The sequence below is a fragment of the Triturus cristatus genome, chromosome 10 (genome assembly GCF_964204655.1).
Source record: "Triturus cristatus chromosome 10, aTriCri1.1, whole genome shotgun sequence".
Taxonomy (NCBI): Eukaryota; Metazoa; Chordata; class Amphibia; order Caudata; family Salamandridae; genus Triturus; species Triturus cristatus.
The window spans coordinates 673,675,709-673,699,634 of record NC_140593.1 but is presented as its reverse complement, the minus strand read 5'-3'; the positions used below and the strand labels follow the sequence as shown (position 1 = coordinate 673,699,634).

The window sequence follows — 23,926 nt, the reverse complement described above, 5'->3', positions numbered from 1 at the left end:
GTGCCTTGAGACCCTCACGGGTGAGTAGTACGCTCTACAAAACGCCTGATTGATTGATTGATTGATTGAAGCAGTATGGAAAACAAAGTGCAACATAAAAATGGGTTATGTCCTTTCAAACTTTCAAGCTTGAAAAAGCAACAGAGTTAGGTGCTTCCTAAACACTGTGGAGGATTAATCCCCAACACCCCGGATGTCTCTGGTGATAGGTGTCAGGGAATTGTGGACACACACAAGTACTACTGAGAAGACCCGTAAATAAGTACCAGACCCAACATCGATGTCTCAATGCTGCAGGGATTCTGTTTTGAAACAGAACTATACCTGGAATAACAAAATATACCAAATCAGAACCCATTGGCCCATATCCACACTAACTCATAGTGCCTTACATGCCCTACTAACTTTACAGAGTAACATTTAAGTTAGGACCCCAGAACACAACACTCTGAACCCTCTCGGGCATGCGGTAACAGGTCATCACCTTTCTTTCGCTCACTCATGCATGTCCACAATAAACTGAAAAGAGAGATGAGGAAAGCTTACAATATTTATTGAAACTATTGTGCTCTATCATGAAGAAACTGTGTAATCAATCAATGAGGTGTTTGTTAAGCGCGACTACTCAACCGTAAGGGTCTCAAGGCGCTAGGGGGGTTCGCAGGTTCCAGTCCATCAAGGAGGGGGTCTGTCGAAGACCCAGGTTTCTTGCGAAGATGGGGAGCGATGTTGTGTCTCTGAGGTGGAGCGGAAGGTCGTTCCAGGCTTTGGCCACGAGGAAGGAGAAGGAGCGGCCTCCCGATCTGGTCTTTCTGGTGAGGGGACCACAGTGTAGGAGAGCTGGGCTGATTGTAGGGTCCTTTGGGGTGCGTGGAATTTGAGTTGAATGTTCAGGTATGCTGGTCCGGTGTTGTGTTGGGACTTGTGTGTGTGGGTGAGTGTAGGAAGGTGAAATCTGACTAATGGTTGCCCCCAACTTTTTGCCTGGTATTTGAGTGGTTTTTGACTAGTCTGGCTGGGATCCTGCTATCCAGGACCCCAGCCTATCTGCTTTCTCCTTAAAACTGATGTGAGTACCCTAGGTACAAACCAATTGGATGCTGAGGATGCCCTGACAGTCCCTTGTAGATGGTACCCTAGGTACCCAGGGCATGGGTCCCTCAGTAGGCCTACCAGGGCTGCAGCACTTATTGTGCCACCCTGGGACAGCCATACAAACTGACACCACCAGACCACTACTGTAGTCTGGATAAGGTGGAGCTAGCACCCCTTACAGGGATATAGGTACCCTATATCCCACCCCATTACAACACATATACTCTCATAGGTCACCCCTATAGCAGGCCTTGCTAATCCTACAGGGCAGGGTGCTGAGGTATGTGTGAGGGGGGACCCCTACATGAATAGGGCCTCTCTGCAACCTTCGTAAAATCATTGCTGGGTTGTTTGTAGTGTAGCCATACCATATACTCTTAACCGCATTATAAGTCTATCGCGATAGCGTGATAGCTTGAGAATGGCTACACAGAACCATATCGTGTTTGGTGTCAAACATGTAGGAATCCTACCCCCAGTCCAGCCATGAGCATAAGGGCACGATTTCCCCCTGCTAGAGGGGCGATATGGGAAAAGCGGCAGAATTCGGACACCAATTTAAAAGTGCACACGTAGTACAAAATGGCTACTACCCGCCACCCACACGACTCTGGCTGGCTGTTGCTGGGGAAAATCCCAGCCTCGCCAGCTGGACAATAGGGCTCCTGTGGCAGGGAGGTGCTAGCATCTCACCAGACAGGATATGTGGATTGGAACAGGGTGGGTGCACCATATTTTGCCTTTCAGAGTTGCACGTAGGCAGCTACAGCGCATACATTCTGCATACATCGCCTGGAACCGGTTCAGGGGCATCCTGCCCATCGCCCAGGCGGGAAACACACAAAGGGGAGAGGGTGTAGCCACCCTTTCCCACCTCACCTCTCATTGGTAGACACTACTCTGGACACTCCCCTAATCTTGGGGATAAAGGTGAATAACGTGGCCCCAGAGCCTCAGATTAATCTTGGACTTCACAGACTTGACCTTCGACGAGCTGCTGCCCAGCTGAATGAAGAAATCTCCCTTGGGGTAAAGGAGTTACCCCCCTGCTTGGCAGGCACCTGAAACACTGCAAGTGACCCGGTTGAAACTTCGCTGCTCTTACGAACTTTGTCGACTTCCAGCAACCTCGAGGTGGGTTTCCTAAGCATCCCAGAGGCCAGTGAGTGTGCACAGCAAACCTGAGCACCGTGGACCGCGTGGGTGCCGAGATTCCCAATGCCCCAAGACACCGGCCACCTCTTGCATAGCACACGACCCTGACCAGTGGGGAAGTTGTGCTTTGGCCCATTATTGAGCCAACCACCAAGCAGCAATTGTGCCAAAGATCAGCGCCCTAGCCCCCTCCGGTGGCCCGTGGGCTCCCTTTTACACACTCCATTTTGCTGCCTTCCGCGGTCCCTTGTCTCTCGACTTGTGGGCCCGAGCTGAGGACAATCTCGACATGTAAGAGTTCCCCTGGTTGCTCCAGGCCTGCTCTACAGTCTCTCCAAAGGAGACCTCTCACAGACCTCGTGGGTCTGCACCAGTAGCTGATTTGTTCATCTTGCTTGGGTTGCAGTTGCCAAGGCTTAGTGGATCCAATCCGGACACTAACACCGCAGCGACCCTCATCTGACGTGGGACAGTCGCCCTCCCGAAGCTGGCCTTCCTTGAAGCCTCCCGGAGCCCGTGGCTGCAGATCCAAGCTACACCTCTTTCCACTTGAAGCACCCGACATTGAAGGGCTCTTGCCTTTGAGCTCCCTGGTCACTGTGCCGTGACCCAGACTCTGTCCCCTCTGCTTTCAGGTTCTTCTCTACAAGATCTACAACTTCAATCTTCACGGCATCATCAACGCTTTTGGCTAGCAGCAGTTTTGTACATTTTCCCATTGAAAATCAGCCCGCGACCCGACATCGAAAACGACCTATGCACCCGGCTTCCCTGGGGCAGGTAACAGTGGTACTCCGGTACTCTCGTGGTAGTGGGCTCCTCAAAAACTTAACTCTAAAGTTTTAACTTTGTACTCCTGCTAGAAGTGACTTTAATCTGTTTAAATCAAACCGCGACATTCTCCACAGGCTTTAATAGAGATCCCGATAGCAGCTATTTCCACTGCACGCGCCTCCCGTGTGTCCCCTTCCTCATAACCTGGGGTGGATTCTTAAGGGGCCAGCGATCCTAAATGCCCTAGGCATTGTCTGTAGAATTGTCGTGGTTCTTATACCACTTTTTTAATATATGGTTTGGTCCCCCCCTGGGGCCCTATGATTCCAGTGCTATTTATTGTATCTATTAATGCTTGTTTGAATTGTAACTTTGCCTCAGCTTCATGAAGAGACTTGTGGGATTCTGTTTAGAATAAATACATATATTTTATATATATACCTGTGTGGGCTACTCTTTCATTTGGTCATTCAAGAGGTTATCTATGGTAAAACAATAAGCTTAACACTCCTTCGAGACTTAGCCTGAAGGCTGCTCTCCACAGCTACCACTAGGATAGCTTTCTTTAAAGGTTGTCTTAAACCTATCATCAATAAGAGTCGAATTGGACTGGTGCAAGGTGTCCCCTATAACTAGGAGACAGCATATGGCAGGCCAACTTCTCACATTGGTGTGCAGCGGTGGGATTCAAGCTTGCCATTGTTTAACCAGATAACAAATTGAATTTCTAAAGTGAAAGCCACTTGGTACCAAAGGTACATATAAATTCAAGCTTAGAATATAATAAGTTCTACTGAACTTAGGAGTTGTGTGTAGAGGGTTTAGCACACCTTGACTACAACTCAAGAAAGGGTTCAGTAGGCCACACCTAGTGTAGGTAGATACACCAGTACCACTACACTAGAAAATGTCTTTAAATGGAGGTGTCCATAAGGTTCTGGAAGGATCTCCAAAGATCCCAGTCGACAAATATGATGATCTCTCCTTTGCTGAGCTTAGGGAGATGTGCACCACTAGGAAACTAAAGACAACCAAAGGTGCCAACACCCAACGCCTCAGGGAAATCCTGCTCATAGCAGACTTTAAGCAGACTCTAGTGTCTGATGAGGGTAGGCAGGTCGGGTGGGCATCCCTCAGAAGAGGACGCTCCCAGAGTGGACTCTGATGAGGACCAGGAAGAGGAAAATGATCCTGACCTGGAAGAATCAGACCACTCACAACATGGAGGTGATGGCCCAAGAGGCACTCTCTCCATCCCTAATGGGAGGGTGGTGGATCCAAATAGAAGGAACAGATCCCCATCAGAGGGGTCCAACCATTCTAGGAGATCCAAAAGGACCTCTGCCTCTCCTCAGAGGAGAGAATCCTCCCAAGAGAGGAAATGCAGATTGCTCCAGTTTGAGCAGGCAAAGCTTCAGCTCAGGAGAGAACAGTTAGCATTAGACAGGGAGTCCCTGGAGCTTCAGAAAGCTTCAAGAAAGTGGGGTCTAGAGACCCCTGGTGGCAGTAATGAAACCCCTAGAGTTAGAGAGAAAGTCCCTGACAATAGGAACCTCCACAAGATTGTGCCCCCTATCATATAGGGGATGACATCCACAAATGGATCTCTGCTCTTGAGAGGGCCTGTAAAGTACAAAGGGTCCCAGTAGAGCAGTGGGCAGCAATCCTGTGGCTCTCCTTTGCAGACAAAGGAAGAGACAAGCTCCTCTCTGTAAGAGAAGAGGATGCAGATGATTACTATATCTTGAGAGATGCTTTAATTGATGGGTTTGGCTTAACCACTGATCAGTACAGACTTAAGTTCAGAGACACCCAAAAAGCACAGGATCAAGATTGGGTAGACATTGTGGATTGTGCTACCAATGCATTGGAAGGTTGGTTGAATGGCAGTAAAGTAAAAGATTATCAAGGATTGTACAATCTCATTATGAGGGAGCAGATTCTTAATAATTGTCAGAACCAACTCTTACACCAGCACCTGGTGGACTCTGATCTGACCTCTCCCCAAGAATTGGGAAAGAAGGCAGACAAATGGGTCAGAACCAGGATCAGGCCCAAGAACCAAGGTGGTGACCGGAAGAAAGATTCTACCAAGCCCAAAGAGAAAGGTGGGGATAATAAAACAGAAAAGTCCTCTGAAGGGCCCCAAAAACCCAGTGCTGGGGGTGGGTCCCAAAATCCTTCCTCTTCTAACAAGAAACCATATTGCCATGTATGTAAGCAACCTGGCCACTGGAAAACTGACTCCAGCTGTCCAAAGAATGGCAATAAAGAAAATGTTCCTCCCATTGCAGCTCCAACACCTCCTGTTACTACTAGTAGTAATCCCCCAGGTGGTGGGAGTGCACCCAAAAACTTAGTTGGGCTTTCTTGGGGAACTCAGGTGGACTCTGGCCTAACCAGGTCCCCTACACAAGCAACTCTAGTCTGTGATGGTGGCATGGGGTTTGCCAACTTTACCATGAGTCCCAATATCTTGGGCAGGTACAGACAAGAGCCCATGATCAGTGGTCAGAAGGCTGTGGCCTACAAGGACACAGGGGCTAGTGTCACCATGGTGACCAAGAGACTAGTGCCCCTAGAACAGCTTTTACCTGGGTTTAGCTACCAGGTGACCAATATAGATGGAATTAGGACAGACCATCCCATGGCAGTGGTAAATCTCCGCTGGGGAGGGGTCACTGGCCCAAAGAGAGTGGCAGTGTCCCCAACCTTGCCTGTAGATTGTCTACTGGGGAATGATTTAGAAATATCAGCCTGGGCTGAGGTAGACCACAAGGCCCATTTGAAAATGGTAGGCATCCCTGAGAGAGTGGATGAGACCTTAAAGGCCTCCCCTCCACCCCAGGAGAAAGTAAAAGGAGTGAAGCCTGAAACTGTGGGTCACTCCACCCAAACAGAGAGCATAGGGGGAGAGGAACAGTCCTCCCCCCACCAGACCAAAGGTGAGGGTCAAGTTTCTAAGGGAACTGATCTTGCCCATTGTGAAGTAACTGCCCCAGAAGTGGACAGGCCTGGCCTGACCACAGCTCTGATGGCAGGGGATCCTTCCAAGATGGCACCCAGTCTGGAGCAGGTATCCTGCCCCTCTCTACCCTGTCTCAGTCAGCCCAGGGCTGCAGAGGTCAGGGAGGTCAGTGGACCCTTAATGGGCCCCTGTCCAGAGGAATCCCCTCATCAGCAGATTAGGGACACCCAGCAGAGTAGTTCTAGCCAGGTGAATATTCCTCTACAAACTGAGGGATCCCCCTTACCCCTAGGTACAGGCACCCCCCAGATGGACTTTGTTGGGCACAGGGAAACCTAGGGCATAGTTGCCCCAAACATTCCAGTGCCCTCCACTATTCCAACCAGAGGGACCCAACCCCCAGCTGTAGGCAGCCAGAGGTTGACCCTTAGGGCCAGATATGACACAGTCATGGGCAGAAAGGCTTCCATGCTGACCAGTGACCTGAGGAGGTTGAGACCACCCCAAATAGGGCCTCACTTCCAGACTCGGACACCCCACCAGCCCACCTCTGTACCAAAAACCAATACAGGTGATTCCCCTAGACTTTGGAGAAACTCTAGAACCCCTTGGGGTAGGATTTCCCAAGTGGACCATGAGACAGGGAGCAACCATGCTAGTGCAGGTTCTTCCTTATATGGTCACTCAGGAAATAAAGGCTTATCTGGACAAGGTTAGCCTTATCTCCTTTCTTTTTGGGGGGGGGGGGGGTGGGTTTATGTAGGAAGGTGGAATCTGACTAATCGTTGCCCCCAACTTTTTGCCTGGTAATCGAGTGGTTTTTACTAGTCTGGCTGGGATCCTGCTATCCAGGACCCCAGCCTATCTGCTTTCTCCTTAAAAATAATGTGAGTACCCTAGGTACAAACCAATTGGATGCTGAGGATGCCCTGACAGTCCCTTGTAGATGGTACCCTAGGTACCCAGGGCATGGGTCCTTCAGTAGGTCTACCAGGGCTGCAGCACTTATTGTGCCACCCTGGGACAGCCATACAAACTGACACCACCAGACCACTACTGTAGTCTGGGTAAGGTGGTGCTAGCACCCCTTACAGGGATATAGGTACCCTATATCCCACCCCATTACAACACATATACTCTCATAGGTCACCCCTATAGCAGGCCTTGCTAATCCTACAGGGCAGGGTGCTGAGGTATGTGTGAGGGGGGACCCCTACATGAGTATGGCCTCTCTGCAACCTTCGTAAAATCATTGCTGGGTTGTTTGTAGTGTAGCCATACCATATACTCTTAACCGCATTATAAGTCTATCGCGATAGCGTGATAACTTAAGAATGGCTACATAGAACCATATCGTGTTTGGTGTCAAACATGTAGGAATCCTACCGCCAGTCCAGCCATGGGCATGAGGGCACGATTCCCCCCTGCTAGAGGGGCGATATGGGAAAAGCGGCAGAATTCGGACACCAATTTAAGAGTGCACACGTAGTACAAAATGGCTACTACCCGCAACCCACACGACTCTGGCTGGCTGTTGCTGGGGAAAATCCCAGCCTCGCCAGCTGGACAATAGGGCTCCTGTGGCAGGGAGGTGCTAGCATCTCCCCAGACAGGATATGTGGATTGGAACAGGGTGGGTGCACCATATGTTGCCTTTCAGAGTTGCACGTAGGCAGCTACAGCGCCTACATTCTGCATACACCGCCTGGAACCGGTTCAGGGGCATCCTGCCCATCGCCCAGGCGGGAAACACACAAAGGGGAGAGGGTGTAGCCACCCTTTCCCACCTCACCTCTCATTGGTGGACACTACTCTGGACACTCCCCTTATCTTGGGGATAAAGGTGAATAACGTGGCCCCAGAGCCTCAGATTAATCTTGGACTTCACAGACTTGACCTTCGACGAGCTGCTGCCCAGCTGACTGAAGAAATCTCCCTTGGGGTAAAGGAGTTACCCCCCTGCTTGGCAGGCACCTGACACACTGCAAGTGACCCGGTTGGAACTTCGCTGTTCTTACGAACTTCATCGACTTCCAGCAACCTCGAGGTGGGTTTCCTAATCATCCCAGAGGCCAGTGAGTGTGCACAGCAAACCTGAGCACCGTGGACCGCGTGGGTGCCGAGATTCCCAATACCCCAGGACACCGGCCACCTCTTGCATAGCACACGACCCTGACCAGTGAGGAAGTTGTGCTTTGGCCCATTATTGAGCCAACCACCAAGCAGCAATTGTGCCAAAGATCAGCGCCCTAGCCCCCTCCGGTGGCCCGTGGGCTCCCTTTTACACACTCCATTTTGCTGCCTTCCGCGGTCCCTTGTCTCTCGACTTGTGGGCCCGAGCTGAGGACAATCTCGACATTTAAGAGTTCCCCTGGTTGTGCCAGGCCTGCTCTACAGTCTCTCCAAAGGAGACCTCTCACAGACCTCGTGGGTGTGCACCAGTAGCTGATTTGTTCATCTTGCGTGGGTTGCAGTTGCCAAGGCTTAGTGGATCCAATCCGGACACTAACACCGCAGCGACCCTCTTCCGACGTGGGACAGTCGCCCTCCTGAAGCTGGCCTTCCTTGAAGCCTCCCGGAGCCCGTGGCTGCAGATCCAAGCTACACCACCTCTTTCCACTTGAAGCACCCGACATGGAAGGGCTGTTTCCTTTGAGCTCCCTGGTCACCGTGCCGTCCCCTTTCTCATAACCTGGGGTGGATTCTTAAGGGGCCAGCGATCCTAAATGCCCTAGGCATTGTCTGTAGAATTGTCGTGGTTCTTATACCACTTTTTTAATATATGGTTTGGTCCCCCCCCCCGGGGCCCTATGATTACAGTGCTATTTATTGTATCTATCAATGCTTGTTTGAATTGTAACTTTGCCTCAGCCTCATAAAGAGACTTGTGGGATTCTGTTTAGAATAAATACATATATTTTATATATATATATACCTGTGTGGGCTACTCTTTCATTTGGTCATTCAAGAGGTTATCTATGGTAAAACAATAAGCTTAACACTCCTTCAAGACTTAGCCTGAAGGCTGCTCTCCACAGCTACCACTAGGATAGCTTTCTTTAAAGGTCGTCTTAAACCTATCATCAATAAGAGTCGAATTGGACTGTGCAAGGTATCCCCTATAACTAGGAGACAGCATATGCCAGGCCAACTTCTCACAGTGAGCATCTTGAAGGTGACTCTAGCTTCGATGGGGAGCCATTGGAGTGTGCGCAGGTGCTGGGAGATGTGGCAGTGTCTTGGCAGGTTGAGGACCAGTCTTGCGGCGGCGCTTTGGATGTTCTGTAGCTTGCGGGTGAGGTTTTTGTTTATTCCGGCATAGAGTGCGTGGCCGTAGTCGAGTCTGCTGGTGACCAGGGCGTGAGTGACGGTCTTTCTGTGTTTTGGGGATCCATTTGAAGGTCTTACGTAGGAGGCAGAGGGTGTGGAAACAGGAGGACAAGATGGAGTTGATCTGGCGGTCCATTGTGAGCTCTGAGTCCAGGATGATTCCCAGGTTGCGTGCGTGATCCGTGGGGTGGGCGGGCTTTCGAGGGCGGGGTGCCACCAGGTGTTGTTCCAGGTGTCGGGGTTGGGGCCCATAAGTACTTCTGTTTTGTTGGTGTTTAGTTGTAGGCAGCTGTTTTTCATCTATTTGAGGACGGCATCCATACCTTCTCGAAAGTTGTGTCTGGCGGTGTTGGGTTCGTTGGATAGGGAGAGGATGAGTTGGGTGTCGTCTGCGTATGACACAATGTTAAGTCCTTAGGTTTGGACGATGGGGGCGAGCGGAGCCATGTAGACGTTGAAGAGCGTAGGGCTTGAGGGAGGACCCCTGGGGGACTCCGCAGGTGGTTGGTGTAGGGTCCAAGAGGAAAGGGGGGATTCTGACCCGCTGCGTTCTGCTGGAGAGGAAGGAGCGGATCCAGTTGAGGGCTTTGTCTTGGATCCCTGCGTTGTGGAGTCTGCGTATCAGGGTGCGGTGAGAGACTGTGTCGAACGCCTCTGAGAGGTGTGAGGAGGATGAGGGCTGCTGTTTCTCCTTTGTCCAGTAGGGTGCGGATTTAGTCTGTTGCAGTGAGGAGGGCGGTTTCCGTACTGTGGTTTTTTCTGAAGCCTGACTTGGAGGAGTCGAGGATGTTGTGCTCTTCGATGAATGTGGCGAGTTGGCTGATGATGGCTTTCTCGATGACTTTCGCTGGGAACGGAAGCAGGAAGATGGGTCTGTAGTTTTGGAGGTTGGTGGGGTCTGCCGAGGGTTTCTTCAGGAGGGGGTTGATCTCTGCGTGTTTCCAGTCGTCGGGGAAAGAGGCGGTTGCCAGGGAGCGGTTGATGGTGTCTGGAGCATGGGTGTCGGCGGCTCTGTTGAAAATGTGGTGGGGGCAGGGGTCCGCGGGGGCCCCGGAATGGATTGACTTCCTCTTCAGTGTGTCTTCGGTGGTGAGGGCTGTCCAGTTGTCGATCGCTGGCTTCAGGGTGTCGGGGGTGGTTGGTGAGGGTTCAGTGCGTTTGTTGTCTTCATCGAAGTTGTCTTAGATGCTCTTGATTTTGTGATGGAAAAAGGTGCTGAGTTTGTCGCAGAGGTCTTGTGAGGGAGGGATGTCGGTGGACTCGCTGGTGGGTTGGACGAACTCCTTGATGATGTTGAAGAGTTCTTTGTTGTGTGCATGAGTGGAGATTCTATCTTCAATCGCTTTTTTCCTCGTTTTTCTGATGAGTTGGTGGTGGGCGTTGGTGGCGGCTCTGAAGTTGTTGTGGGTTTCTGTGGATTTGGTGTTCCTCCAGGCCTTCTCGAGGCGGCGGCAAGTGCGTCTGGACTCTCGAAGTTCGGTGGTAAACCATCTAGCTTTCTTGGCGTGCACGTTGTTTTTCTTGAGGGGGGGCTATGGTGTTGGCGCTGTCGGATATCCATCTGTGCAGGGTTTGGGCCACGGTGTTGGGGTCGTCGTTTTCCACAATGGTTGGGGTGGGGTTGCTGAGTGATGAGGTTAGTTGGTCGTCGGTGATTCTGGTCCAGTTTCTTTGTGGGAGCAGGTGCTGGTGTCTGTGGATGGTGGGTGTTCTGAGGGTGAAGTGGACGCATCGATGGTCAGTCCATGGGAGTTCGGTGGTGTGGCTGAAGTTGATGGAGTTTCCTGTGAAGAGGGCGTCGAGGGTGTGTCCCGCTGATTGCGTGGGTTCTGTCACTATCTGGCGGAGTCCAATGTTGTGGAGGTTGTCCAGGAGGGATGTGGTGCTAGGGTCCAGTTGATTGTCGAGGTGGAAGTTGAGGTCTCCCAGTAGGGTTAGTTGGTGGATGCAATGGCATGCGGGGAGATGATGTCCGTGATGGAATTGGCGAAAAGTCTGCAGGGTCCAGGGGGTCGGTAGATGAGGGTTCCTCGGAGGGTGGAGGTAGGGATGGCCAGTATCTTTAAGTGAAGGTGTTCCATCAGGTCTGTGGGCTCGTCGGGGAGTGTGCTCAGGCGGAGGGTGGATTTGTGGACGATGGCAATTCCTCCTCCTGGCCGGTTGGGGCGGTCCTTCCTGGAGATCTTGTATCCTTGGGGAATGTCAATGGCGATGGCGATGTCTGGTCCCAAGGTGGTGTTGGTCCAGGTTTCGGTGAAGAAAGCTACGTCTGGGCTGGTGCTGACGAAGAGGTCCCAGATTTCGGTGGCGTGTTTGTGGAGGGTGACCGCCATTAAGTAGGGGTCGGGAAGGGCTGGGCAGCTGGGAGGTGGGAGCGGGGAGGGGAGCTGGATTAGGCAGGTCGTGCTGGGGGGAGGGGCCGCAGGGGCAGCAGCAGCGGGGCAAGGTAAAGGGAGGAAATAAGGTGTAAAGGAAAAGGGGAAATAAGCAGAAATAAAGCAGAAGAGTGCAGAAAGGTGAAAAATAAGAGGGTAGAAAAACGAGTGAAAGAGTGGAGCGAGAGGAAGGAGACAGAGGTCAACTGGACCACCAGGGATGAGGTGCAGGGAAACCTGCGGGTGGAGGAGGGCCTCGATCACCAACATTCGAGAGTGCAGGGGCAGGGGCAGGCCTCACCTAATGGTGGAGCTGCAAGGGTGGAGGAGCAATTTCTCTGAAAATGAGTCAGTGGCCTTGCAGCAATTAGAAAACATATGCAAGTCAGCAATGTGATTAGCACGATCAGTAAACTGTACACAATATAAAGCCCTAACATAGTGAATTGCAAATCTGCCTAGGCCTGCCCTCAATATGGGAAATCTGTGATATATTAGAGATCTCTGGTGCCAGACCCCCTATCTGGCATTCACATTCAGCTGGTCTACATCTCAGATGGCACTGCTCTCTCGTCTCGGGACATTTTCTCTGCAAGAATCTCTCCTCTCTATTTTTTTTAAATGACAAGTCTCTGCTTATATGTTAAGAATTGCCTTGCTCGAAAACGGCTGCTGGAGCTCTCTCTTATGTCTAGGTGTTAGTGTCCGACCACAGAGAAAAACAGGGCACAATGTTGGTTGGCCCTGTACGAAATGTTCAGACTGAATCTCCGCATGAGAGCTGAATAACAAAACACGTGCAGACTATTTCTAAAACAACAGTGTGGCACAAAAACAAGAGTATTACATCGTAACATGTGCAAAGCAAAATCAGCCTACATGTTCAGTTAGGCTAACATAAGGGAAAAGCTACGGTGGGCCTTATAGGAAACTCATGACAGTGCTGGGCTGGAATCGATGGTGGGCTGTGTCCCTCTGCATCAAGATGTTGACATCAAAGAAGCCTGTTATGTTCCTGTGGTTTTGAACAGGAGGCCATCCAATTGACCCTTCGAGATATACATGATTTCTGGGTATGCACAGGCATGCTGGATTCAGCAGGGACGGTTATAGCACAGAAGAGTCCTGGCACAGCAACAGCAGTCCTTGGTCAGCAAGCAGGGCAGACTTAACAGTTGGGCTGTCCTTCTTCCTGGCAGAGTCTTCAGGTCCAGAAGGGGTCTGAAAAGTTGGGTCTGAGGGCGCAATATGTATATTTGGTGCCATCTTTAAAGTAGGAGAAGGTTCTGGAGGTTTCCACCCCAAAAGGATTTTGGAATTTCTGCTTGTCTGGGAGCACAAAAGACTAGCGTGAAACGCATTGTGAGTATGCTGAGGCAGAGCCCTTGTAATGTGAAAGTGTGGTAGGTGACCACTCTTCTCCTCTCTCAAGTCAGAGACGACACATCCTGCCAATCCATATCCCCCCTTTGTCTCATTGTCTGGAAGTAACACATAAAGACCAAATGCCAACCACACTTAGTCATGTGACCGAGAATACAGGCTGCAGGCACCAAATGGTTGGGACAAGAAAATGTTAACTTTCTAATATTCTTTATCGAACCATCATGCCATATCTGGAGGTTGCAAATCAGCTGAGCGAGCGTGTAGATCCCACTCGTTCATTTTGTGAAATTGCAGAAAACCACCAAGGCTTAGTGGCGGCCTTGGCTGATAGCTTTTCTTATGTATCAAGTCCAAAGGAAGGCAGTGCACCTAGGCACCCCAGGTATGATGGCAACTGCCGCAAGGCCAAGAAAACTCTTGTCTCAGCCATTAAATCAAATGATAAGTTGGCAATAAAGGTCAAAAGGTTATCCCATATAAATACAATTACGATAGCCCAAAAAAATTGGGAAGTAGAAAAATGGGAGAGTTTGAGACTTGCTCTAAACAGCAGGGACATGAGGACCTTCTGGAAATTAATAAACACAGACTCCAAGGAGGATAAACCGGCACTCGAACCAAATCTAGGGGCTGAGATATGGAAGGCCCACTTTCAGTCCCTCTATTCCAGGGTGGAGTGCGACCCAGGGCAAGCAGCAATTTATTGTCCCCAACTACAGCTGGCTCGCCTGGACACCCCCGAAATTTCCTTAAAGCGATAACGGCCGCAATAGTCAGAGTAATTCCCGCAAAGTCTCCGGGCTTAGATAAGATCCCTGGAGATCTCTATCGTACTGAACCTAGTATTTGGGCTCCGTACCTATGGACCGTATTCAATGCTATCCTACAAGGAATGGAGATCCCCACAACATGGTTAGGGGTGGAAATTATCCTGATTTTTAAAAAGGGATCACCCCTCCATCCCATGAATTATCGGCCCATTAGCCTCATTGATGTTGCACAGAAATCTTTTGCTTGAGTGCTCTTGGACCGATTACAAAACTGGATGGAGGAATTTTCCATTCTCAGTCCCTATCAGGCTGGTTTTAGAGCAAAAATGTCCACAATCGACCAAGTTTTCAGGTTGCAATTATTGCACTGGAAAACAGTGATCTTGAAGGGTGGCAGCCTCTATATGATCTTTGTGGACTTAAAATCGGCTTTCAAATTAGTTCCCAGGGAGAAACTTTGGGTTATTCTATTAGAGCTGGGAGCGCCCCCGTACCAATGCCACATTCTAAAAAGGTTACACGAACACAACTTTGCCCAAATCAGATACGGGAAGAATGAAGAGCTCACCGATTGTATACCCATACAGGCACATGCATCAAAAAGAGAGTTTGCGAGTCCTTATTTGCGAATTTTAAGGAATCGCAAATAAAGACTCGCAAAACACGATGCAACAAAAACATTGCGAGAATATTGCGAATCGCTAAAAATCGCTAAATAAATTGCGATTTCGGCATTTGCGAACTCGCTATTAGCGATTTCGCAATTAGCGAAATCGCTAATACCGAAGTCGCTTTTTGATGCATCCTGATGACATCACAACCAGGAAGTGAGCAGCACCAGCCTCATTTCCAGTGCACAGTGTCAGGGAGAGGAGGGAGCTGGCTCTGGGAGCAGAACAGGAGTGTGACAGAGACAGAAGAAAAACTTGTGATATCAAATGGAAGCCTCACAAACAGCAGAGGAGAGCCAAACAGGCAGGAAACGCAAAATTAAATTTGCAGAAAAAGAAATTGACACCCTCATTGAGGGAGTAGTCCACAGCCATGACAAGCTGTTTGGAAAGGCATCATTGAAAGTGGCAGAGCAGGAGAAAAGGAAAATCTGGCTCCGGATCCAAAACAGGGTCAATGCCATTGGGGTGACACACCGCACCATTGAAGAACTCAAAAAACGATGGTACGACTTGCGCAGTCGGGCTAAGGTGCGCATAGCTGACCGCCTGAAGGAGGCAAAGAAGACAGGAGGGGGAACACCAACAGACACTGGGAACACTCCCATGGAGGACTTGATTGAATCCACCATCCAGCCAGAAGCTGTTGTTGGTGTGACCCAGCTGGACACGTCCGGAGCAGCAAACACATCTGAAGGTAAGATGAATGTATGTTTTCTTAGTGTTACAAAATGTAAAGGTAGAACTCGACCACAGCACAGCCCAAGTGCAGACCCTGAACATCCAGTACACAATGCATTCAGTAGGTGAGGGGCATTATGGGAGATGTAGTCAGGTCAAGCAGTTAAAATGTCAAATCTCAGAGTAACAACCCAAAAAAGCTTAATAGAGTATAAAATCATTTACAAAGGCAGAAATTTATTACTGTGCAATTAATATCACAGACATGAAATAATACAGTGTTGCACTGTTTCACCTCACAGATGCACAACGTGTAGAAGATGTGGATAGCGATTCCCCAGACATGCAGGACACCAGCGCAGGTGAACAGATGGACACACCTGTGGTGCAAATAAATCCCTCACGTCCAACAAAGTCACGCAGGGCTACTGTTCCATCCCTAGTCACCATGGAGTGTGAAGATGATGAGGCTGATGCAACACCAGGTGGCAGCCATGGCCAGACAACTTCCATCACACAAACACAACCACAGGTCCCCAGAACTAATCACAGAGCCCGGCGTAGGAGAGGAAGAGCACTCAGGACACAGCAGGAGGAGCAACCAAGTGATGTCTGGGGTGGTCTTGAGGGACAGATGCTCCGTATGCAGCGCCTGCAGACAAAAAACACACGATTAGTACAATTGCAAGTTGGCAAGATGGCTAGCAACATAGCAGTACTGTCAGAAAGTGTGCAGCAACTGAGCAAGGTGATGCATGAGGGAAATGTATCCCAGAAGAGACAGCATCGTCAACTAATGCTGCAATTGAAAATGTTTGCTAAATCAAACAATAGATTGGCCACGACAACTGCACTGCTGGCACGTAGGTCTGTGACCATGCAAACTGAAATGTGCCATTGGAGCGGCGATGTGGCTAAAGCACTGGACCAGGTCACCAATGCAGTTGATTTGCTAAATGCTTCCACAATTGCGGCCAACAATTCCACGCCCGAAGAGGGTAGTGAGGGTGGCTCAAGCCTAAGTAGTGTGGCAGTTCCAGTCCGCACTGCAGGAAGACGCAACACACGCAGCAGTACCCCCGCCGCTTCCAACATAACGGATGACAATGCTGGGTCTGACAGGCGTCTGGGTGTTCGTGGGAAAAAGCGCTAGACTGGCATGTACAAGTGCATTCCACTATGGTGACGTAACCATTTATTTGGATTTGACTTTTCACAGAGTGACAAGTGAATTGACATTTGCAAACCACTTATGTCCATTGCACTGGTCAGATTACAAGTGTGCTTGAACACTCATGGCAATTTTATTTAATTAAAGAATACTCTGATAGCAATAGTCAGTTTCTGTGTCATCATTACTCACCTCAGAAATAATTTTGTGTGATGTCAAATCTTCTCCTACGCCCTTCTGCTGCGCCTGCCCCTTGTGCTGCATGGTGTTGTGGCACTTGCTGGTTCCCATCCTCCGAATCGCTGTCAGACACCTCGATGTCCATTCCTCCCCTTGTCGCTATGTTGTGCAGCATGGCACATGCCGCTACTATCTTGCAGCATTGTTCAGGGTTGTACTTCAGTGCTCCACCGGTCTTATGTAGACATCTGAATCGGCTCTTCAACAGCCCAAATGTGCGCTCTATGATGTTCCTTGTCGAAATATGTGCTGCATTGTACCTCTGTTGATTGGCAGTTGTGGGATTGAGGTAAGGCGTCATTAGGTAATTACGCAAGGCGTATGCGCTGTCACCTACATGTAATGGAGCAAAGAGTCAGTGGCAGCTTCACATTGACATACGTACAATGACAGTGATAAACTATAACACATATTTACCAAGCAGATGTCCCTCTCCAAATTCTCCCCTGACAAGACGGGTGTGTATGCCACTTTGCCTGAAGATATAAGAGTCATGTGCACTCCCTGGAAATTGCGCAACAATGTCAGTGATAATGTTTTTGGCATTGCAAACAACCTGAATATTGAGGGAATGGTAAGATTTCCTATTTCTATATATATATTCCTGTGTTGCAGGGGGACATATTGCAACGTGGGTGCAATCAATACAACCCAAAACATGTGGGAAACGAGCTATCTGGTAGAACTCCTGTTTGGTTTTTGCAAGGTCAAGCGCGGTGGTAGGGAACTTGATATGAGACCCGATCACGGCCATCATGGCATCAAGGAATGCTTTCAATATTCTTGAAAGTGCGCTTTGTGACACACCTCCCGCAACAGCAATGACCCCCTGAAAACTGCCTGACGCCAGAAGGTGTAGGCAACATAGGACCTGCACATGCGTTGGGATGGCATTGGTCCTACGTGTCTGTCGTTGCATTATGGGGTCCAATTCATTGATTAGGTCATGGATCATTGCTGCATTGAGCCTATACTTGTCGTATATCTCATCCTCTTGCTGGCCTAGCAAAGTTATGCGGACTCTGAAGATGCGCTCATTCATTCGCCTCCGTCTCTGTGCGGCAGCCTGCAGCCTCATCCTCCTCGCCATCAGGTAAATCCCTGCCATTGTGAACAGTGCTGGCTCATTCTGGGTGTGTTTAAATGGGTTTCAGTTGGTTTTCACCTGTCTGTGATTTGCACTCATGATTACCACCTGGTTGTGATCCTTCTTATTTAGCGATCGCTAATTTGCGATTTTCATGGAAATCGCTATTTGCGATTTGTCATGCATACATTTTGCGATTCGTTGTTTGCGATTCGGTAATTGGGACACGCTAATACCGATTCGCTATTTGATTCGCAGAATGTTTTGCGATTCCTTATATTTGCGAAAAAATGGATTTTCGCAAATATACAGTTGATGCATTTCAACACTGACTTTTGCGATCGCAAACGGCCTATTTTTGCGATTCGCACCCTTTGCGATCGCAAAAAGGTTTGATGCATGTGCCTGATAGAGAGGTGTACGGCAAGGGTGTGTTTTGGCCTGACCCTTTTTTGTATTTTTATCAATGGCCTTGTGGGGGCCCTGACAGCGGGAGGGGACATAGATGCTCCCAAGTTAGCGGGCCCCAAGGTACCTGCCTTGATGCTCGCAGATGATACCCTCCTGCTGTCAAGGTCATCGATGGGCAGTCAAAGGTCTTTGGACATATTCCACCAATTTTGCAAGAACGGGGGTTTGGAAATCAATACCCAGAAAATCAAATATATGGTTTCCAATGCAGGACATTCTAAATGACCTAATCCTCAGTTGGATGGGGAGATTTTAGAGAAAGTCCCTGTATGCGAATACTTGGGTCTGTCACTAAATGAGAAAATGGAGTGGGATGCTCAAATTAAGAAGGTTTGCTTTAAACTGGCTCAAACATCGGGGGGGGGGGTAAGCGAAACAGCAAAGGAAGTGTGTGCACAAGATGTTTGGGCCGGTTCTGGAAATCTATAAGGCACAAGCCAGAGGAGCTGCCTTATATGGGGCGGAAATATGGGCCATCGGCGTTCTGAACAACTTGCCAAAATTGAGAACTTGTTTCTTAAACAACTTTTGGGACTTCCCAAAAGCACACCACTCACCCGCTTCGAATGGACCTTTGAGTTAGCCCAATTGCACTGGACGTAGCCCTCAGACCCTTGCTATACTGGCGCCGTCTATGGAGCACCCCAGAGTTCTCTATATACAGAGAGGAACTGAGGGAAGTGGCAACTCTGAGTGGAGCAATCAAAGTACCTTGGCTGGCTCACATTAAGAGTTCCCTGATATCCATTGGAATGGGAGATTTATGGGATAGCGCTGAAGCCAGATGTCCGCTAACTCCTAGGAAGGCTTTGATAAGGAATTTCAAGGATCATAATCTCTTCCGACTACTGAGGGGCCCCAGGACAGGCACACTCACAACATCTTTCCTAGAAGTTAAACTGCAATACAATCTAGAAATTATTATAGACGATATACAGCCGTCTCTAGCTAAAAAACTATATTTGCAGTTTAGGCATGGTACACTTCCGTTACATGCCGTTACTCATAAGTGGGAGGTCAGTTCGACAAAAGATTGTCCGACCTGTAATAACTGTACGGAGACTGACTTACATGTACAGTTTTTTTTGTCCATCATACAAGGAAGTAAGATATCGCTGGCTACGACAGCTATGTAGGAATAGTGGAACCTCCCACTGTTCACAGGCTTTTAAGATTCTAAAATTTGATAGCAGTATGCCTATTGCATATTCAGTGTCCCGCTATCTGTTTTCAATGTTGAGTGTACGTCGAGCAATTTTAAAGAAAGAGCAAGCCCAACCAACTCATCTTACTTCTTTAATATGACCCGAGGCTCCTTCTTTTTAACATATGACGTTGTATATTACGATTGAGATACTTGTACCCTTTAGGATATCTATTACATTTTACAATTTTTTATTGATCAAATATTTTAACATGTATGCTTATTTTTAATGTCGGAAATGCTGCATTGATTGCATTGTATTTTTTTTTAAATGTCTTATTTGTGCTTTTATGGCCTTATTAGGCCGAAATAAAGTATCACTTGACTTGAATATTCTTTAGACACCAAACTTGAAATTCCCACCTGCTCCCAATTGAAATTATAACGTAATAAATGCAATAAGGTAACACAATGTTATCCTATGGGAGAGATAGGCCTTGCAATAGTGAAAAACTAATTTAAGAGTTTTTCACTACCAGGACATGTAAAACTCAGAAATACGTGTTCAACGTTTTTAATACACTTCACCCGGCCCTATGGGCTATTTAAGGCCTTCCCTAGGGGTGACTAATATGTATTAAAAAGGAAGGTCTAGGTCTGGCAAAAATTTATTTTGCCATGTCGAAATGGCAGGTTAAAACTGCACACACAGGCTGCAATGGCAGGCCTGAGACATGTTTGACAGGCTACTGAACTGGGTGGCACAATTAGTGTTGCAGGCCCACTAATAGCATTTGATTTACAGGCCCTGGGTAAAGGTATTACCACTTTTCTAAGGACTTATAAGTAAATTAAATGTCCCTGTTGAGAGTAAGCTAATTTTACCAGTGGTAAACTGCACAGAGTCCGAAGGCCAACAGAAACAAGATCAGCAAAAATGGAGGAGTAAGGTAAAACGTTTGGGGGAAGACCACTATAAGGCTGACACTTCTAGCAATAAATTACTATAATTATAAACAAATTCAACACAGTAATCTAACAGTTTGAAATAAATAACATTGAACCAATGTTTTTAGTCAAGTTTCATGACACTTTACTATGGTGAGTGATTCTGAATAAAAGAATATATTCTTGCTTGTAATGTGCAGGGTGAGCATCCTCTGAGCATCACGAGTATCTAATGGGCATTGTGAACATCCAGTTGGCAGATTCTGCTGGCAATGGGTACAGTAAGCGCTAGATGGACATGGTGAGCACCTTGTGGACAGGCTTAGATATCTGTGGGAAGAATGACCATCTGTAAGACTGAAATGTATTCTGTAGATTTCTCCCTCTTAATATGGTGTGCTTTGCTTTGCAGCGGTGCTGGCTGCAGGCTCTCCAGAAACGACAGCATTCATGGCAGATGAGGCACTGCAGTCCATTCCTGGGCTGACTCCAATTCAGTATACCCTAAAACACTACCTGCTATACCTTGACAAGATTAACAGCTGTTGTCGTAAACTGAACAAAGGTAAGTGGCAAAACACGAGCATGGTCCAGTGGTGTATTGCCTGAAGGAGGCATAGCTGAACAGTCTGCAGGTAGGATCGTTGTTCAACACAGTCAGTTACAGTTATCTCCAGATGGATATTTCTGGCCATACCTGTGCACCACAGATTTGACATTCATACCTGCTAAGTTTAAAATCTCACCTGATGGAGCTTTGCTTCGCATCCTCGGGGCACCCCTAAAGTCTTTGAAGGCGGCTCCTTAGGGGGATTTCAGTAGCTTGGAGAGTTAAACAAAGACAGATGTGAGGATGAAAGAATACGTCTAGAAATAGGCCGGTCTTTTTTATCTTACTGTAGGGTAATTTATTGTATTGTATTGTAATTGCATTTATATAGTGCTTACTACCCCTGACGAGGTGTTGAATTGCTTTTTCGGTGAGTAGCACGCTTCTCCGAAACCCATAAAGGATTAGTAGTGAATTAGTATAATGAAATATGAAAGTAATTTACCTGCATGTTTTATGTTTTTGGCTGACTAAGGAAGAGTTGCCTCTGCTTCTCAGTGACAGGAAGTGCATCTGCAATGTATGTGGACTGAGACTGAGGTGATTGACAGTGCCCCAGGTTTTTGGTAGGGAATACGCCCTTTCTGGAGTGTCTGGGTAGAGAGAGAGAGACAGGGTTGTCCAGATCTGCTGGGATTTAGCCATGTGTCCACAAAGGGGTCTTGTGTGGCAGTGAGCACAATTCCTTCTGGTGGGGCTGTTGCCTTAGCACGGAGTAGCAAAGCAAATGGGCAGTGTTGGAAATGGCACTTCTTATGGGATTTCTCTAAAACGTTTTTTTTTTGTCCTGGTTTTTGCTGACTCTCTTTTCATGACCTTAGAACTCTGGCCACTTTCCCACTGTAATGCAGTGTGAAAGTGCGCGCCCTTTCAGTACACATGCTAGGAAGCAGGGTGTACTTGATTGCTTTAGGTGCTGTACCTATGAGTGCCCTGTAAAAAGGTACACCACATAACCAGGGCGGGTACTGATTGTGCCACCGGCCAGAGTAGCCTGTCAAAATGTATCGGGCCTGCCATTGCATGCCTGTGGGTACGCAGAAATTCCAGTTAACTCTCATTGCCACTCTTAAGGTCCCCATCCTAACCTTTTCGAATCCCCCAGGTGTCACAGGCTCTTTCTTTAAAAACCAGGACAGAGTATTCTAATCAATAGCACCCAATACTCGTCTCGTCATCGAAGGAAACTTTAACCTGGACATCCACATTTCAACTACAGCACAGCCTATTCTCATAGCTTCTCTGATGACGCTTTACTTAAAACTGTCACTATACCCATGCATAAACTGGGGAAACCATTATACTAAATAATGCTTTCTAACACTTTGTCACTGTAGAGGGGGTGGAAGGGAATGAACAATGTGACACCTGGGGCGGGTTAATGAAGGTTTTATTGATCTTAATAAGCGTCTCCTTCTCGTAACCGATACTTCTGTGGAGGATGATAGGGGTCCTTTTGGGGCAGGCGACAGTCCTCTTCTAAAGTCTGTGTAGTCCACTATACGTCTTCGGCCTCGCTGTCTCTCTGAGGGCTCCGTGTTGGAAAGAAATATGGGATAGAAGAGAACGGGTATGAGAAGGCAATTCTGATAATGATGCGTAGTAAAGGGCTGGGGAGTGAAGGATCACCTCGCACCGTGCTATACAGAACCAACAACGTCCGTTATGTGAGGGTGGGGAAGGTTCCATGCGAGTGCTCGAGGTAGAGGAGAAGTGGGGAGAGGGGGAGAGAGACCCGGCTAGACCTCTGGACGCTCCTCCCGCTTCCCGAACCAGCCTGCTACCCGCTCCCTTACCTTGATGAGCCACGCTCCTCCTGGAGCGTGGCCGGACTGCTCGTGGTGTTGAGGGCCTCCTGGCGGACTCGGGCCTCTGTTGAGGTTGTTGTTCCGGCTCGCCTCCCTCTGGTCTCCGCCGCTGTTCCGTACAGGATCAAGCTTCGGTTCGCCACGTCATCTTCTTCTTTGGTGTTCTTTCACACCCGCTTCCTGTCAATGTTCCTCCTTATTGGGCGGCATGGCGTGGCGTCATCCGAGGGTAGGGTTTCGCTGAGTGGGAGTCCCCCAGTTAAAGGCACCCTCTTCCCAATCCGCTGCTATATCCGATACGGATGTGGAACTCCGATCGTCCTGTTGGGGGAAGACAAGAGGGGGAGAATAGGAGGTTGCAGTCCGCCAGTCCGCGTAATTATGGTCTTCCTCTGGAGGTAACCCCACCTTGTAACAGTCACACACTCTGCCTCATATTGATCCTTCTCCCAGTGAGCATGCCATTGTTGACATATCAATCGATGTGCCACATTCCCCCTTCATTTCTACCCCACTTGTCTAAATGAGATTAGCCCACCACTTCGCTCCCTGCTTTCCTAAATTAAATTCCTAGACCAAATTACACAGATGGACTCCCCTACAACAGAATATATCATTCACAAAATTCAAACCGGTCCTCCAACAAGCTTTTGACTATCACTATTGTATGTACACATTCTCTCCAAAAGCATTGTGATCCCAACCACTAAGTACACTGCACATTTGTTCCTCCAAAACACTTATTTGCACACTTTATAACTGTCACAAAAGCCTTCTGAAAACCTGTGTACATACAAACAAGCCTTAGACACGATGTTTACTGCACTTGACAATGCTAAATAGGTCTGCTTCCTAAACCTTCATCACCTCTCTTTAGCCAGGCTCACAACTACTGGCATGCACAATTAAAAAGTGCTTCCCTTTTCTACAACAACTATTTCTGCTTCTTCTCTCTCCACATCAAACTTTGCCACCAAATTGTCTTGAAAATGTAAGACAAACCCTTGACTCCCTATTAATCTCTCCACTACCCTTCATTTACTGCCCTGCTACACCACCTACTGCCCTCTTCTGCTCTTGCCAACTTTTCACCTACACCCCCTTGGAGATTATGCCAATATTAAAATCTTCTAAACTTTTGTGTGTTTCCTTCAGTCCTCAAACCATAAAACATCTTGCTCTGACAGTCTGTCCTGTGCAACAACGCCCTCCTATCTTGTAACTTTCCCACATGATTTAAAA

The 23,926-nt window shown here is 48.4% G+C and overlaps 1 protein-coding gene and 1 long non-coding RNA gene across 3 annotated transcripts in view; one reads left to right on the top strand and one right to left on the bottom strand.

Moving 5' to 3' along the window:
• The window catches only part of LOC146789882 (uncharacterized), a 210,644-nt gene that overhangs the window by 182,301 nt on the left and 4,417 nt on the right, over positions 1 to 23,926 (top strand). For both annotated transcript variants that reach the window (XM_085628154.1, XM_085628155.1), the window contains exon 5: positions 20,679 to 20,831. In XM_085628154.1, coding sequence (XP_085484280.1) covers positions 20,679 to 20,831 — 153 coding nt within the window. The remainder of the gene's footprint in view (positions 1 to 20,678; positions 20,832 to 23,926) is intronic.
• Positions 15,423 to 22,866, bottom strand: LOC146789883 (uncharacterized). Its single transcript, XR_014969488.1, has 3 exons — positions 22,673 to 22,866; positions 16,569 to 16,949; positions 15,423 to 15,857 (listed from the first exon to the last, which is right to left on the bottom strand). It is a non-coding gene; the product is annotated as an uncharacterized LOC146789883 (long non-coding RNA).